At 37.2% G+C, this 18,464-nt stretch overlaps 1 protein-coding gene across 8 annotated transcripts in view; it reads right to left on the bottom strand.

Annotated features, from left to right (window-relative positions):
- Nucleotides 1-18,464, bottom strand: part of LOC116268515 (transcription factor 12) — a 254,290-nt gene that overhangs the window by 28,747 nt on the left and 207,079 nt on the right. For 4 of the 8 annotated variants that reach the window (XM_031668626.1, XM_031668625.1, XM_031668627.1 and 1 more), the window contains 4 exons: nucleotides 18,197-18,275; nucleotides 9,699-9,772; nucleotides 8,627-8,698; nucleotides 7,652-7,858 (listed from right to left, as the gene is read on the bottom strand). In XM_031668626.1, the coding sequence (XP_031524486.1) occupies nucleotides 7,652-7,858; nucleotides 8,627-8,698; nucleotides 9,699-9,772; nucleotides 18,197-18,275 (432 nt within the window). The remainder of the gene's footprint in view (nucleotides 1-7,651; nucleotides 7,859-8,626; nucleotides 8,699-9,698; nucleotides 9,773-18,196; nucleotides 18,276-18,464) is intronic. The other 4 variants (XM_031668629.1, XM_031668628.1, XM_031668632.1 and 1 more) reach the window with 1 other exon arrangement.

Raw genomic sequence — 18,464 nt, 5'->3', positions numbered from 1 at the left:
CTATGGCAGACTTCCATCCCACTTCCCACTTTCAGAAAGTTTCAGTATTTAGTTGTTCCCCTAAAAAACTTGAGAAGAATCTGAAGTACTCAACCTAACAATCAGCAAAGAAATGGACTGTGAAAATTGTATTTAAGAGAGCAAATTATTTTTAAAATGTTTCAAGAAATTCTGTTTCAAGGGTATCATGGTCTTGTTTATTCTTAACGAACGAGGGTGCTTTCTTACTATGAAGTACTCAGTGATCTAAGAGGAAAGGAAGTTCAAAATCCCATTTTATAAAAATAGATATGGGCAAACACAATATATGGCTGCAAATTCTTTGGAACCTTGGAAGATAAGGCCTACTCTAAAGATTAAATACATCTAGGAGAATTTTGATGGGCTGGGGAAATAATTGTAAGTTAAAGTAAAAGCTGAGGTGTATTTGTATTTATAATAATGTGGACTTGAAACTTCGATGATCCCTGGCAATATGTGCTAATTCTGTTTTTACATAACATTTTGAACTATCACATCAAGTAATTTAAAAGGAAATAGCCTTCTAAAATTTAAATTTTAAACATATGTATACTTAGTGTATGTTACACATGTGAGACATTTTATAGCTATGTAAGGCAATACTACTGACAGTAACAAATTGAATTTTCACTTATCTAAGTGATGATGCATCTGCTGAATTCTGATTTCCTTTTACTTCATCAGTATAAATAATTCTTTGATTTTTTAAAAACTCAACTGTTAAAAAAATGTCTGATCATTATCTAAATAATAAATCTTAGAAATTTTACTTTTCCCTTAAGGAAAATCAGAAAGGGTGCTAGATTTGTTTTGCAACAGAAACACCAGCAAATATTTTTACACTATAGAATAATACAAACTAAGTATTTTCTCACATGAACTTAAACATAGTTTACAAAAGAAAAAATTTAATTGGCACACACAGCAAAAATATAAGCCTTTAAAAAAAAGGCCTCAGACTAGAAGAAGGCTTGAAGTCTGGAGTTTTTCATGTTAATGAAGTTAGCAGGAACTTTTTCTTTGTAACTTGATTCCCCTTGCAAATGGCCCTCATATATTTTCTGGAGAATTTGACTTTCACAGTTCTTATAGTTCTCTTTAACCCTTGCTCTCCTGGGCTCCCAAGTCTTCCCTTTAATCTGCAGCTCCACATTCAAATGGCTCTGTCTACACATACAACAGGTGTATAAACAGTTCTTTGTCTGAGCCTAGAGCCTGTGGGGCCAGCCAGATAGGACTCAGTTTAATTGTTCACCTCGTTAGCATACAGCTGACAGGCTGCGGCTGTTGGGGGAGTAGCAGGGCAAGGCAAACCCCAAGGCCTGCTACCCTCTATGTTTCAATGATTATGAAGAGCTCCAGTTCAGAATAAAAGGCCCATGCCATTAAATGACACCATCCTGCATACTCAATCTTCGCAATCTATGTATGGCCTTACTTTTCTGGGAGCACCCAACAATGGACTTGTTTCCATTTAATTTGGCCAATGGCTTTAGCACTCACAATGGAAAAATGTTAAATCTAATTAGTTGATTAATAAGAGGTCTTGTGAATTAAGGGACAAACTGAAAAACAGTATGAATTCCTCTTGATTTTGAATTCTATTCTAATAATTTGTTCAATTTGTACTATTCACTGAATACTAATGATTTAAATTAATCACTATTAATTTACAGATTGGTTAAAGGATCTTTATATACTGCCTACTCCAAGATTTTGATTTATCTGAAGAGAGGTTTTACTAGAAACTTGGTAGTATTACATTTGTTATGGTTCCTTTTAAATATTTCCATAAATGTATCACCTCTACGTTTTTCAAATTTAAAAAAAGTTGCCATTTTGAACAATTGTGAATTTTAAAATGTTACCAAAAGCCTTAAAAAGCACTATAATGTAGTCTTAATAAAAATAAAAATTTTAAAAATTGCCCATTTAGGAAAAATTACTTGGAAAGAGTAAAAGAGTGGTTAAAAGTAAAATCCTTCTACTCAGTTGAAACATAGACACACAACTTCTACTGTATTACAAACCCCTTTACTAAAATTAAATACTGTCCAAATGGAAGATTAAAATGATTTCAAATTTATTTTGATAAATGACAAAAATGCCAAGATAATTTTGAATAAAATATTACCCTATTTGCCTATCAGTCTTTACTTAGTCTTAAGTCTCCTGTAACTAAGAAACATATAGTTTCTCTAACTGCTTTAAAATTCAGAAAACAGATATGATTTATATTTTTAAATGATTGTATATGGCAGACTTACATTTTATAATTTAACATTATTTACTATGCTCTCATACAAGAATATGTCACTTCTTTAACCACCACTTAACAACAAAAAACCCAAGCAATACCAAAAACTAAGAGAAATGCCTGGATTAAATTTTATCAGGACTTGTAACAATGAAATCAAAAGATCTCACAGATAAAATTTTATCCTATGTCATGAATAATAAACTGTTTTAGATCTGCATCAAGTTTCCATTAGTACAAAATGCTTCGAATTTCATTTAGTTTTGGTTTGAAGTTGAAGTTACTGTCTGATTGAGAAATAACAGTACTTTTCATTAAAGAGAAAGGTACTTCGATGGAGTTATCTTGTTGGGCCTAGGTACTTAGGTATTACAGCCATAAATCGATGGGATGTACACAAACTTTATACTGCAGAGAGCTCTTTGAAATGCTCAAATGAAATTCATGATTCTCTCTTTTTTTAAAATTGATACAGAATCTCACTCTGTCACTCAGGATGAAGTGTGGTAGTGTGATCACGGATCACTGCAGCCTTGAACTCCTGGAACAAGTGATCCTCTCACCTCTTCCTCGCAAGTACCTGGGATTATAGGCATGAGCCACCACATATGGCTAAGATGAGGTCTCCCCATGTTGCCCAGGCTGGTCTTGAACTCCTAGGCTGAAGCAATAGTTCCACCTTAGCCTCCCAAAGTGCTGGGATTACAGGTGTAAGCCACCATACATTGCTAAAATTCGTGATTCCTTTTATTTTCAGTTTTCTACTAAAAAATTTTTCTTCTCAGTAGTTTATTCTAAAAGTTTAGCCTTAGCTAAATAAATGGGAACAAAACTAAAGCCAAATGCTGACATTTCAATAGTTTTAAAAACTCTTGATTTCGTGTTTTAAAATTTAAATGACATATCAATATCAAATACTAATGAGGACAAGGAAATGCTTGGCCAAATGGTTACTGTGTCCGAGTAAACTTTACACTGCTAGCAACCTTGATCACTGACTTGTCTGTACTGCAGACTGGGAGCTGACCTGTCTGTACCTCTATCTATCTAATCTATCTATCTATCTATCTATCTATCTATCTATCTATCTATCTATCTATCTATCTATCTATCTAATCTAAATATATATTATACATATAAATAAATTTATATATATATATATATTTTTTAAGAGACAGGGTCTCACTCTGTTGTCCAGGCTCAAGTGCAGTGGTATGATCATAGCTCACTACAGCCTCAAACTTCTGAGCTCAAGCAATCCTCTTGGCTCAGCCTCCTTCTGAGTAGCTGGGACCACTGGTGTATGGCACCATGCTCACTTAATTAAAATTTTTTTTTGTAGACACAGGTTCTCACTTTGTTGTCTAGGTTGGTTTCAAACTCCTGCTTCTAGCAATCCACCCAGCTTGGCCTCCCAAAGTGCTGAGATCACAGGTGTGAACTACATGCCTGGCCTGTACCACTTTTATCCTGCCATCAACTCTTACTCTTCCACTATCAGTGTGTCTTGGCTCGCCTCAAGTATTACAATTACTTCAACAAAACTCTCAAACTACTCATGAACATAAGCCAAATGTTATAGGCTCCAAGAAAAAGAAAAACATGCTAGCCCCATTATATCTGCTGGGGTGCCAATTTATGTTATAAATCAGGAATTCCCAAGGTCTGGCCTGTAGCCAAATCTTGACCTGTGTTTTTGTAAATAAAGGAGCTTGTTTTTGTAAATAAAATTTTATTGGAATACATCCATGCCCATCTGTTTTCATATTGTCTATAGCTGCTTTCATATTATATTGTCAGAGTTAAGTAGTTGTGACAGAGACTATATAGCCTACAAAGCTGAAAATATTTACTCTCTGGCCCTTTATAGAAAAAGCATATTGAACCCTTTTCTAAATACTTGGAGGAAAAGTGATATATTTAAACCCTACAATTAGGATTCTGCCCATTAGGATAAAGTTCCATTATAACAAAAATGTCATCTGAATGTTCTGTGGAGGTCGTGAAAAGACCTACATTTATCAGAATAATTCTATTCTCTGCAATAAACAAATGGAATAATGAAAAGCAAATGTTTTTGAAAGCAGCTGACCTCATGAATTCTACACGGTGGTACAAAATTGCTGATCAACAAGTGTGTCTGTGATCACTTTGTAAGTTTGGCCATGTAGCCTCCATTATCAGGAGCCTAAAACACACTGAACAACAGCTTGGGCTAGTTGCTGTGGCACTAATGTTGCAGCTCAGACTAAGCCAGACTCACCTCATGTCTCAGGAGACCATTTTTTCTAGACTACTTTGAGATTTTTTTCTTTTTAACTTATGCGAATGAAAAAAAAGATAGACAAACTTCTGGAAAGTTGAAAGAGACAAAAAACAAGGCGGGGAGGGAGGGGGGGGAATTGATTCCAGAATGTAAAACCACATTATTTCTTATTCATGATCAGTTAGGAGGATGTATGGTTGTGACCAGGGGAAAATAAAAGCTGGAGATTAACTCTTGGAGACAGCTGGCAAGAGTTACAAAAACGTGCTCCCAAAATCACACACTCTGCAAGAATATGAAGAGTTGATGCCATACAGGTGGGTGCTGAGCATGTAAACAAAGGGATCCCAGTAGTACTAATGGAAGTCCTCAGACATGGAAAAGAACCACCACGATAAGACAGTCTTCCTCAGTAAGATGCCTACGACTCTGAGGGAATAGTCAGTGGCAGACTAATCTTCCTTTCATTCCATCCTTTGGTCTTTTTGCTGAAGCTGAGAACTGAGGACTCAGCAGCTAAAAGGCTTACTTCAGAAGGACAGGAGATGAATACTGACTCACCTAACAGTGTCAGATTTTGTCAGCTAATAACTTTATATTTTGAGGCTAAGCCTGGCAGGTACATCTTATCTCCACTGCTAAAAGTATTACTGATTGTGTCTGGATGAGATGAAAATAGCAGATGATTTCTGGCAGATTTTCCACAGCTCTGTACCCACTGAGGTGGTAAGGACTGAAGAGAAGGCCGTGATAGACACACTGAACAACAGCTTGGGCTAGCTGCTGTGGCACTAATGTTGCAGCTCAGACTAAGCCAGACTCACCTCACGTCTCAGGAGACCATTTTTTCTAGACTACTTTGAGATTTTTTTCTTTTTAAGAATATCTCTGGCTGGGTGCAGTGGCTCACGCCTGTAATCCCAGCACTTTGGGAGGCCAAGCTGGGTGGATCACAAGGTCAGGAGTTCGAGACCAGCCTGGTCAATATGGTGAAACCCCATCTCTACTCAAAATAGAAAAATTAGCTGGATGTGGTGGCGGGTGTCTATAATCCCAGCTATTCAGGAGGCTGAGGCAGGAGAATCACTTGAATCTGGGAGGCAGAGGTTGTAGTGAGCCGAGGTCACGCCATTGCACTCCAGCCTGGGTGACAGAGCGAGACTCCATCTCAAAAAACAAACAAAAAAACTATCCCTGCCAGACCTTCTGTTGTTGTTCTGAAGTGGGCAGTACATTCCTTCAGCATATAGTGGGAGCTACTTTCTTAGTTATAAGTTTTAGGGTGCCATCCAATGAAAGAATTTTTCCCTCTAACAGTCCTACTAAAATGCATTAGGTTTTTAGGTGGCTTTGGAGGACTAGATTTTGATAAGTCTCCCTTCCTATTATGGAATATTTGAAATTGGTAAAAAAACAACTTTCTCAAGACAGAAGTCCCATTTTATGCAAACTCCAACTGGGAGGAGCCAGATACATATTAAATACTGTAGCTGATAAGTTGGAATTGGAGCAGTAAGCTAGTAAAAGTGAATAATTAAAAAATCATTAAGAGGTAAGGAATAAGAACTGCAAATATTGCTGCTGAGACTAACTTAAAATTCAAGCATATTGATTTTGAAGTCATGCTTCTAAATAAGGATAAACAGTATTTCAACAAATTATTAATATTCTGCATTCATATTTGTAACAAATTCCTTTAATTATACCATAAAATCATATTTTTTTTTCTTTCTTTTTTTTTTGGTGAGACAGGGTCTCGCTCTATTGCCAAGGCTGGAGTGCAGTAGCACGAACATGGCTCACTGCAGCCTTGACCTCCTGGGATCCAGAGATTCTCCCACCTAAGCCTTCCATGTAGCTGGGACCACAGGCACACGCCTCTGTGCCAGGCTAACTTTTTTTTATTTTTTGTAGACATGGGGGTCTTACTTTGTTGCCCAGGCTAGTCTTAGAACTCCAAGCAATCCTCCCGCCTTGGCCTCCCAAAGTGCTGGGATTACAGGTGCGAGCCATGTGACATTTCCCCATTCTACTAGTTTAATAACTTACATATGTTTTAACACATATTAGCTTATCAATAGCAATAAAAAGTACTTTAAAAGGAGACTGATTTTCAAGATTTCCTGACATTAAAAAAAACAAAGGAACATAAAACAGGCATCTAATGTTACCCATGCTGCTGAAAATAGGCAGCCTTGTGTGATGTTTAACTTCAGAGGCTCAAAAATGAGTATATATGTATGTGTATGATATGTGAGTGTGAAAATCTGGAACCAATCCTATCTTACAGAATACAAGCCTTCAGCATTTGGGGCGTATAATTATTTTGATGATAGGTAAGTTTTAGCCTTCATCACATGGTTTACACCTAAAAATCTGCTTCGTAGAAGAACATTTCACAGCATGCAATGAACCTTAAAAATCATGCCATAAACATGCAAACACATGGTATAAGTTTAAAATATCAGGTTCAAAAAGAATTTCATTTCTTTAAAAGATAATTTGAATAAAAAATAATGTAAGATGGTAAACACAGAATTTTTGATGTGTATGGCTGTAGAATGAACATCCCCTCTAAAAAATTACCATTTTTTTTTAAAAGATGGACTGAGTTCTTAAAAATTCTCTTTGTGGGTTAATCTAAAATTGTTTCCTTTATTTATTACTGAAATTACAGCCATTCTTAAAACTACCTCCCCACCAAGTTTGGGAATAAAGTTTAAATTTGGACCTGTATAAATTACAGTTTCACATTCTTTCTACCATTGAAGGCTGGTTCTAAATTACAATAAACAACCTTTCTAGACCAGACCTCTTGCTATTCAGATTTCCTATGCACTATTTCAAGGCAAAAACTGTGGTGCCAATTATTACATATCTGGAAAAAAATCCAAGTTTAAGCTAAAAATGATCTTTGTAGAAAGCTTCTGCTTTTTGCACAAGGTCACAAGAAGATTTTATGGACTAATACTTAGACAGCAAAGAAAATTCTGAAAAGTCAGTCTTTACCTTCCTTTCGGAAAGATCCTCTTCCCAAAGATTTCATTAAAGACATTTAGGACAACAATCTTTAGGGTTTACTACAAAAAAGATGAGCACGATTTTACCATTGAAGTTGATCGACTGCTTGCAACAAGGCTTGATCCTCCATAGTTTGAATTGAGGCTTCCAATTGGTGCATTATGGGATGGTCCCAATAAACTGTGTATATCACTGTGACCAGTAGGCAAACTGGTGGAAGGTCCCACAGCATGGTTCCGCAGCACATGGATTGCATCATCCAGTCTGTCTAAACGATCCTCCATTCGAGACTGCTGTATGGATTAAAAAAAACATGGAGGTTATTGCTGGCATCTGTTAGATTAATTAACTGCTATGTTTCCTACTATGTGATATGTGGAAGATAGCAAGTGAAATGCAGTATCAAGTAGCTTCAAAAGCAACCACCTGAACTATAAATCAACAGCAAAAAAAGCCTATCTGTCTGTAGATTATGCTAAATTTTCAAAGCTTCAGAAACAACTCACTGCTTTATAAAATGAATTTACCAAACTACCATGAGGTTATTTCTTTTAGCCTCTACAAAAGATGAAGGATACTATGTCATTTCTCAATAAGAGTTGCTAAAAAAAAAAAAAAAAAAAAAAGTACAACCTATATTTTAATACTGATCTTTGAATGATGGCAATTTGGGGAAGGGACCTCAAATCCAGTAAGTTTAAGTTTTAATTTTGTCTTAAGTATATAAAGCACATGTATCTTATATGGTGAACACATCCAGATATGTTCTTTGACAAAACTAAATAAATGGTATTGTCTGTGTGTGGATACACACATGCCCCATACACAAACATATTAGAATTAAAAAAATCAAAAGCACATGCCAGTAGAGCTGTTTTAAAAAGGATCACTTTCAACAACATAAGAGACAAAAGTATTCCTATATACTATGATAAAAACTGAAATAGTCAATTGTTTGATTTTTAAAGACTGGAGTCTGTACAACTTAAAGATTTTAAATGAATAATGGGAAGTATAATTAATTGAAACACAAAAAAGGCACCATCTAAAAGAAATAGTACCTCACAGACATCCTTTAAGAAGGACATTGCATCTTGCAAATGCTCGTGAAGTTGCTGCTCAACTCGATTTTTCTGGCAAAGTCAAGACAGAACAGGAGGCAAAGCACAGGTTAAGATTAACTCCAAAAGAGATGAGGAAATAGCTGATATGCATGTCAGCATAACATGTTAGTAAAGTTAACGCCAAGACGTGCGAGATCTATTTTATTAAGATATGAAAAGGCTGGGGTTCAACAGGGAAGTTACGAGGTTAGCATCTAAACAGCACACATTGCTTATAATTGCTTGCAAAATACATGAGAAGCAAATGTTCCTTCAATTTAAAATGTTCTGTTAGTCACAGAAAAAGAATGTTTCTCTTTGCAACCTGGAATTACGAATGAGAGCATGACTTAGCATTCCATCAAATCATCCTTATTTTGTTTTTATTATACCGTGTAATTCTGGGTTACAAATACAAGTATACAAAAGCAACAGTAGTCAACATTCTCCCACAAATTCTTCACGCTCAAGTATCTAGAAGGTTCCTTTACTGCCTTGTTAAATAATGTTTTGCTTGTATGATTTGCACAATACACTTTTTTTTTCCCACAAGAAAACATGGCAAATAACACTTTCATGACAAAAAACACTGGTATTCACTTAAAATTTTTAATGGAAATGTAATAAACCACACACAGTATTATGAGAAAGGGTAAAATACAAAAGGGTAAAAATTTTGCATTGCTGGATTAAATTCTCTTGCTTTTACTTGTCTTTTTAAAAAAAGTTTCCCTTTATATGTAGACATAGAAGTATAGAATGATTAAGCCCTAGATTTGTCAAAGAAACAAAAATCCTCCTAACAAAATTTTAACATCAGCTGTCCTGACACCAGAAGCCTGAGGTCCCAAAGAACAGATGGCAAAAGGCATACCCAATGTGTCTTATATTGTTCAACTGAATCAGCCATTTGTTAGCAAAGAATTCGTGTGCAATGCTAGCCTACTGTTTCTTTACTGTTATGCCAGATTTACTAAAAACAAACAAACTCTAAGCTATCAGATAAAATTGGTGTATAAGAGGCTCTTACCAGGGAGTGGAGTGAGTTTTCATAGCTTGGGGATGAAGGTGCTTGCCCTCCAGGTCTGGGCCACTGACTGGTACCTGTTAAAACCCAAAAGTACCCACACACCTGGGTTAACTCAGTGATCTTGATAATGTTGTGAAGGAAAGGGTAAAGATACTGAATAACTAAATAAATTTACATGAATATTTTTGTTCAGCCTTCAGCACAGTATTGGCTACTTATAAGCCCAATACATTTTCAAAAATCTTTCATTATTAATAAAAAAAAATGTAGGGAGCTGAGAAAACAGAATAAAAAAAAAAACCCTGTAATTTAAAATACAGCTACCTTTATGTTTGCACATTCTTTAGACTTATTCCACACGCCTATGTATCTTGAGAAAATGCACTTACAATGTACACACTTTTAAAATTCTGTCCCCCTTCCTCTAGCATTGTACAGAAATTTTGGTAATACTATTAACGACTACATTAATACTCCCCTTATTCTCTACACTTAGTTCTTTTTGTTTGTTTTTGTTTTTTGTTTTTTTGAGATGGAGTCTCACTGTCGCTCAGGCTGGCGTGCAGCGGCACGATCTTGGCTCACTGCAACCTCTACCTCCTGAGTTCAAGTGATTCTCCTGCCTCTGCCTCCTGAGTAGCTGGGATTACAAGCGTGTGCCACCATGCTGGCTAATTTTTTTTTTTTGAGACGGAGTCTCGCTCTGTCGTCCAGGCCAGAGTGCAGTGGGCCAGATCTCGGCTCACTGCAAGCTCCACCTCCCGGGTTTACGCCATTCTCCTCCCTCAGCCTCCCAAGTAGCTGGGACTACAGGCGCCCACCACCTCACCCAGCTAGCTTTTTTTTTGTATTTTTTAGTAGAGATGGGGTTTCACCGTGTTAGCCAGGATGGTCTCGATCTCCTGACCTTGTTATCCGCCCGTCTCGGCCTCCCAAAGTGCTGGGATTATAGGCTTGAGCCACCGCGCCTGGCCTTTTTCTTTTTTTTTTTGAGATGGCATCTCGCTCTGTTGCCTGGGCTGTAGTGCACTAGTGCCATCTTGACTCACTGCAACCTCTACCATCCAGGTTCAAGCGATTCTCCTGCCTCAGCCTCCCAAGTAGCTGGGATTACAGGCACACACCACCACACCAAGTTAATTTTTGTATTTTCAGTAGAGACGAGGTTTCACCATGTTGGCCAGGCTGGTCTCGAACTCCTGACCTTAAGTGATCCGCCAGCCTCAGCCTCACAAAGTGGTGGAATTACTGGCGCGAGCCATTGTGCCTGGCTTCTACACCTAATTTGCTTAGCCACTACTGTTTCACTGCTAGACATTTTGGTTGTTATCACTCGGCTATTATGAACAGTGATATAAGTAAACATTACTCTGAGTTTTTTTCCCCCAGGGGAAAGGATGTTTTGAGGATAGTTATCATTTCTGAATCAAAGGGTATACATAAATTAACATAAGGACAAACTGCCTTACCAAGGGGTAATATTAACTGATTGTGCCTTTAGCAATACACAGATGAATAAATTTCCCATGATTCTAAATGATCTTGGGGTCATCTGTTTAAAAATTTCCCAAAATAGTTTATACCAAATACATTAACTAGGAAAATATTATAAAAACTTCTGTAAGATGTTGTTTATCCTGTGATGTTAGAAAAGTAGAAATCTAATTAAAAAAATAAAGATAGAAAAAGAAAAGATACAAGTTCAGAGTATAAAAAGAAAAGCATAAAAAAAAATTCATCCATGTTAGACAGAAGGCAATGTTTTAATGGTCTTGTGAAAACACCTTTAAAAGCAAAAAGACAAAAACAACTGATCAAAATCTTCATTATTTCATGATTGTGCATCTGAAAATAAGTCATTTACAGAATAAAGACTATTTAATTAAATATATATTTTTGTTCTTAATAAAAGCTTCAGTGACAATTTGAATTATATTAGAAATCAAAGTTGGAAGTTGAAGGTTTAATTTGTCTCACTCTAGAACCTTTTATTGCAGGTCAATTTGCCATATTTAGGAAGTTAATGTGACACTACAATTTATTTGTCTTAGAAAAACTTGAGGTAAATTAGAACTATTATAGTTCATTTTAGCTGAACAAGACTATTTATGAAACAATGTAGTAACTGTATTCATCAATTATATACATTTTGCAAGATGAAAAGTTGGATACAGATTCTTCATAACCTGATTATATTTCACAATTATATGCATACTGTTATGATTACATAAATACACTTTAAATACTAAAATTGTGAGAAAAAATATGCACTTCAGTTAATTTTTTTTTTTACTTACAAGCAAATTATGAACAAATTATTTTGAGGACCATTAAAGGCTTCTTGCTAGACATACAAATGTAATCATAAATCAACTACAAACAAATTATGGACAATCTAAAATTGCTCATTGCTTCAAAAACTTGTGGGCTAATTTTATAATTAAAAGGCTGAACTGATCAACCAGAAAATCTCAGTAACTGACTATATGCAAAATATATAAAAACAACCAGCCAACACCTTACTGCTAATTTCAGTGCATTACTTCTTTCTAAGCACTGATGTAGAATTATGAATTTTAGGTGACCAGTTTAATCATAATCGATTTTGAAAAATACCTTTAATTATTAAAAAAGAATTTATCTTAATGTTGGTAATACTTTACTTTTCAATCATTTTGTTCTACTCCTTCCGTAAGTCCCTTGTAATAGGAGCCTGATCATCAAATTACTTACTTTGTGTGCAACATTAACACAAGTTTTATGTTCAAATGCCTCAGAATTGTCAGCATGCATCTGCTTTTGCAAAACATGCAGTTTTTGTGATTCTTCACTAGCTTAATATTGAGGAATCAGATGTGCACACTAAATTACTCGGGTAATAAATCATCTAGATAATTTTTGGTGCTCTTAAAAAACTGTACAAAGGTCTATCTTCAATGTGTAACTCATTAAACTGGGAAAAAATTTAGATACACTTAAACTTACTTTGTTTTTATTACAGGCTGGCCTGTTCTAGTGTAACGCACTTTGTTAAAGCATGCTGAAGTCAGGTAACTGACTTAACATCAGGCAGTCTGACAGGTAATAAAAATAAGTAGCTCATCAATTAGTAGAATTGATTAGAATTTCTCTTTCTCTCATTTTTATTTTTTTCTGTGAATGCTCTGAAGATTACTATTGAGTACTACAATTATTGAACTTTTATTCACTTATATTCCAGAAGGAGGTAATGAAAGGCAAAGGAAGACTTTGCTCGTTTGCCTTCCAAGCTCCCTTAGTAAACTTATTCTCTTACTGCAAATGCTCATCTTTTCCTAAATAACTGTAGTAAACAAAGCCATTCCTCTCTTCTATCTTGTGGCGAGAGCACTGATTTTGTTCACAAGGGGTGTGGGAGATGGGTCTGTCCTTTCCTAATAGGAACCAGGAGAGAGCAATTCTGTTCTTAGCCCTAGGGATAAATCTGGATGCTAAGATAAACATGGTGGCACCATTTCTGTTGCAAGTACCTGCATTAGGCCCAGTGCTGGCCAATAAGACATAAGGGGAAATCTGTTTAAGAGGCTTCTGGAAAAGGATCCTTAAAATAATTTTTAAAAGACTCTTAAAAGAAATAGATGGGATACTGAACTTGAGTTGGAAGAGGTGAGTCCGGTCATCTGGTCTCAAAATGAAGGTAAAACTGCTGCCTGGTGGCCCCCAGCCCTCCGGCCGTTGCCACCACTGTGGGGGTGGGTGGTGGGGGAAGACGGCCATGATTCAAAGGAACCAGAGCTTTTGAGAAAACTTTTTATGGTGGTCTGAGCTTTGAAACTACAGATGATAGTTTAAGAGACATTTTGAGAAATGGGGCACACTCACAGATTGTGTGGTAATGAGACCCCAAACAAAACGTTCCAGGGGCTTTGGTTTTGTGACTTATTCTTGTGTTAAAGAGGTGGAGGCAGCAAGGTGTGCTAGACCACACAAGGCTGATAGGTGTGTAGTGGAACCAAAGAGAGCTGCTTCTACAGAGGATTCTGTAAAGTCTGGTGCCCATCTAACAGTGAAGAAAACTTTTGTTGGTCGTATTAAAGAAGAAACAGAAGAATATAATTTGAGAGACTACTTTGAGAAGTATGGCAAGATTGAAACCGCAGACGTTAGGGAAGACAGGCAGAGTGGAAAAAAGAGAGGATTTGCTTCATTAACTTTTGATGATCATGATACAGTTGATAAAACTGTTGTTCAGAAATACCACCACACGGGCCGGGCGCGGTGGCTCAAGCCTGTAATCCCAGCACTTTGGGAGGCCCAGGCGGGCGGATCACGAGGTCAGGAGATCGAGACCATCCTGGCTAACATGGTGAAACCCCGTCTCTACTAAAAAATACAAAAAAACTAGCCGGGCGAGGTGGCGGGCACCTGTAGTCCCAGCTACTCGGGAGGCTGAGGCAGGAGAATGGCGTAAACCCAGGAGGCAGAGCTTGCAGTGAGCCGAGATCCGGCCACTGTACTCCAGCCTGGACGACAGAGTGAGACTCCGTCTCAAAAAAAACAAAAAACAAAACAAAAAAAGGAAATACCACCATAGTATTAATGGGCATAACTGTGAAGTAAAAAAGGTCCTTTCTAAACAAGAGATGAAGTCTGCTGGATAACAAAGAGGTCATAGAGGTAGATCTGGCAATTTTATTATGGAGGAAACTTTGGAGGTGGTGGAGGTAATTTTGGCTGTGGTGGAAACTTTGGTGGAAGAGAAGGCTATGGTGGTGAAGGTGGTGGCAGCAGAGGTAGTTATGGAGGAGGTGATGGTGGATATAATGCATTTGGAGGTGATGGTGGCAACTATATTGGTATTCCTGGTTATAGTAGTAGAGGGGGCTATGACGGTGATGGACCAAGGATATGGTGGTGGTGGTGGAGTGATGGAGGAAACTTTGACGGTGGTAACTATGGTGGTGGTGGAAACTATAATGATTTTGGGAATTACAGTGAACAACAGCAATCAAACTATGAACCCATGAAAGGGGGCAGTTTTGGTGGAAGAAGCTCAGGCATTCCCTATGGTGGTCAAAGTGGTGGATATGGTAGCAGAAGGTTCTAAAAACAGCAGAAAAGGGCTACAGTTCTTAGCAGGAGAGAGAACAAGGAGTTGTCAGGAAAGCTGTAGGTTACGTTGAGACAGTTGTCCCAAATGCATTAGAGGAACTGTAAAAATCTGCCACAGAAGGAACAATGATCCATAGTCAGAAAAGTTACTGCAGCTTAAACAGGAAACCCTTCTTGTTCGGGACTGTCATAGCCAGTTTGCAAAAAGTGTAGCTACTGACTAATGCAATGTAGTGACAATAAGATGTATATTCCTGAGGTCTTTTATCTGTTGTAGTTTTGCCTTTTTCTTTTCACTACATCAGTCATATTGCCCTGTAAATTGTGGTAGTGGCACCGGGAATAAAAAATTAGGGAATTTTTAACTGAAAAAAAAAAAAAAAAGAGAGATGGTCCTTTTTTCATCTATTGGAGATTGTTACGTCTGCATGTAGTACCTTGAACCACACTGTCTTTCTACCAGCCTGAGGAAGAACTGCAAAGTAGAGCATGAGCCCTGACATAGGCGGCCAGGACCTCACCACACAAGATTATAAATCCTCTTACTGTTCAGTCCAGCTGAGACAAGAGTTTCTTTTCGTTTTAGCCTAAAGCATCCTAACTGATACAATATCTCAGAACTTTCCTCCTAAGCATTCTCTGTGTAGAAATGTATGCTCTTGACCTGAAAAGTTTCCAAGGAAAACATTGGGGATTTAAAGAATGATAGCCTTAGAAGCTGCTTATGTGGCTCTGCACATGTGTATCTATCTTTAAAAGACTTGTGCTAAGTCTAACTGATGCTCAAAAGCATAAGGAATAGGGCAAGTGTGGAGAATTCCACCCACACAGTGGGCAGAATTTTTTATTCTAGATAACAGGCCATTGCCACACAAGATGCAAAATAATGTCCACATATTTATATAGGAGCTCTGGTTTGCTCTTATTCTTTTCCTTCTCCCTTTGACAGTGAATATTTTATCACACAGTGCTTTCCTTTCTTCTTTCCATCTCATCTCTGCCCTGCTATGGGTGGGCAGGGGTGTATGTGCGTTTAGGTAAGAACCATAGATACAGGAGACAGGAGAGATGGACCTGCTTAAAATCAGTCTTTGATTTGCTGTTTCAACACAAGTATGTGAAAGTACTTTTCTTTGATTATGACTGCTGAATTGAAAAAGAAGCCTTCATTACATAATTCAACAGTCCAGATTTTCATTAACAACCTGAATTAAAGAGAAAAAGAGAGCATCACCCATTAAATATCAAATAAAGATGAAGGAGGAAATGTGAGATTTTACTTGTGACCACTAGGTTTTTGGAAAATGTCTAAATCTTGGATTCTGCACTTGACTGATGACCCTTCATAGATGCTGAGCTCTGCCATGGCCTGCCTTCCTACTCAGTGTTCATTAAAACCAAAGGATACTTTGGCAGCTATCTTACTAGACAGACAAGGAGAGGTAGTGGGAATGCTGATACGGATACCTCAGATGAGAAAGTGAAACAAGCTGTGACAAAAATGACATTGATAATTTTAGTAAAACTGTGCAAAGAGGGTGAGTAGGGTTAGAGTTACATCCTTCGTCCTGTAATTTCAGCTCTGCTAAACAACAACTTTAAGTCAATGGGTCTTTCATAGTCTTGTCTATGTGGGGAACAGCTGTTTAACTTTTACTAGACAGCTGAAGCCCTGGTGTCTGGGAGAGTGGCAGAACCTGCTCATAGCTGAAAGCAGCTGCCAGCAGTTCATCATCCCCAAACCGGAATGCTTCTTAGTAGAGCCACAAGGCTAATACACAAAGCATAGGTGATGGCCCATGCAAAAAGGCTTAACAACAACAACAAAACTGCATGGACTTAACTAATGGCTTGATTAGGAAAACAGAATTGTTCCCTCAACTGTTGTTGGAGGAATACGATAACTTTATCCAGTTGCCTAATGCCTTTTCCTCAAAACAATCTATTTTTTCTTCAGCAAAGCTTTTCTCCAAACACTGCTCAGAAAAATATAGTTCAAGTTTTAAAATCATAGCTTAAAAGATATTAAACATTTTTATATATTTATTCCTAATAAATAAAAAAAAAATCCTGTTTACAATAACATCAATCATGTCTCAACAAATTTATACTATAGGATAGTATTTAGAACTTGTCTAAACTAATGTGAAAAATATTAAGGAAAAAAAAAATGTGGGCCGGGCGCAGTAGGTCACGCCTGTAATCCTAGCACTTTGGGAGAAGGATGAAGCAGGTGGATCACTTGAGGTCAGGAGTTCGAGACATGCCTGGCCAACATGGCCAACTCCATTCACATGGAGTTCATCTCTACAAAAAAATACAAAAATTAGCCGGGTATGGTGGTGGGTGCCTACAATCCCAGCTACTTGGGAAGCTGAGGCAGGAAATCCCGTGACCCCAGGAGGTAGAGGTGGCAGTAAGCCGAGATTACGCCACTGCACTTCAGCCTGGGCAACAGAGTGAGATTCGGTCTCAAACAGAACAAAACAAAATAAAAACAAATGTAAACCACTTATCTTCACTAACAATATTCATCCACCTTCACAGAGAGTTCTTTCCTTAGCAGAAAAACCACATCATTCCCAAGAATTTTTTCAATGTGAAATAACTTAGTTGACCTAAAAATAAAAACAGACTATCTAGCAGAAGTAGTTATTCATCTTTGAATCTTACCTGCTGTACATGGTAAGTGTGGAGAACAAGGAAGAAGTTACATGTATTTTAAAATAAACTAATCTTATTTATTTTACATGCTATCTTATAAAAACAATTTTGGGGAGGGGGTGGGTATGGTGGCTGACACCTGTAATCCCAGCATTTTGGGGGGCCAAGGTGGGAGGATGCTTGAGCTCAGGGGTTCAAGACTAGGCTGGCCAACATAATGAGACCCAGTCTCTACATAAAGTAAAAAGATTAGCTTGGCATGGTGGCATACACCTGTAGTTCCAGTTACTCAGGAGGCTGAGGTGGAAGCATCATTTGAGCCCAGGAGTTGGAGGCTGCATTGGGCCAAGACCATACCACTACACTCCAGCCAGGGCAACAGAGTAAGACCCTGTCTCTAAAAAAATTACTTTAGAAAAATTTTTGATTTCATTCTTTCTCCATATTTTATCTTAATTCCAATTGCCTTGTCTTATTTTTATCCTGTTGTAACTACTGTTCTTAGAAATGATCACAAATTACATTAAGAATCAGGGAAGATATTAATAAATAATTCAAAATTAGCAAATATTTTAATATTCTCCAAAATGAATTCAAGAGGAAGGCTCTCTTTACATGCTTTCTTATAGTCAAATCTAAATGATTTTTCACAAATTTTTATTAAAGTTTGTTGAGAAATAAACTAGAAATATTTCTAAGTAGCCCCACACGTTGTGAAGTTGTTAGATAAAACACAAGCCTACCTGTGAGAGGTGAAGGTGATCCAACTGGTGTTGATGGATTTGATGGAAAACTACTGCTGGTATGGTCAGGAGAATAAATCTAACCAGAAAACAAGAAATATACATGTATCAATAAGTGACAACAGCACATACAGAAATCCATTCACATGGAGTTATTTTTATAATCTAGTTGTCACCCTTAAGACTTCAGAGTGAAAAAATTTCTCATCAAGTTTTAGACTGTTTCATCATACAGAAGCCGCAGTTTAAAAAACAGATTAAAAAGTAT

Source organism: Papio anubis, chromosome 7, assembly GCF_008728515.1.
Source record: "Papio anubis isolate 15944 chromosome 7, Panubis1.0, whole genome shotgun sequence".
In the NCBI taxonomy this organism is placed as follows: domain Eukaryota; kingdom Metazoa; phylum Chordata; class Mammalia; order Primates; family Cercopithecidae; genus Papio; species Papio anubis.
Note: the sequence above shows the minus strand (reverse complement) of the source record. Positions and strands in the feature narration are given on the sequence as shown.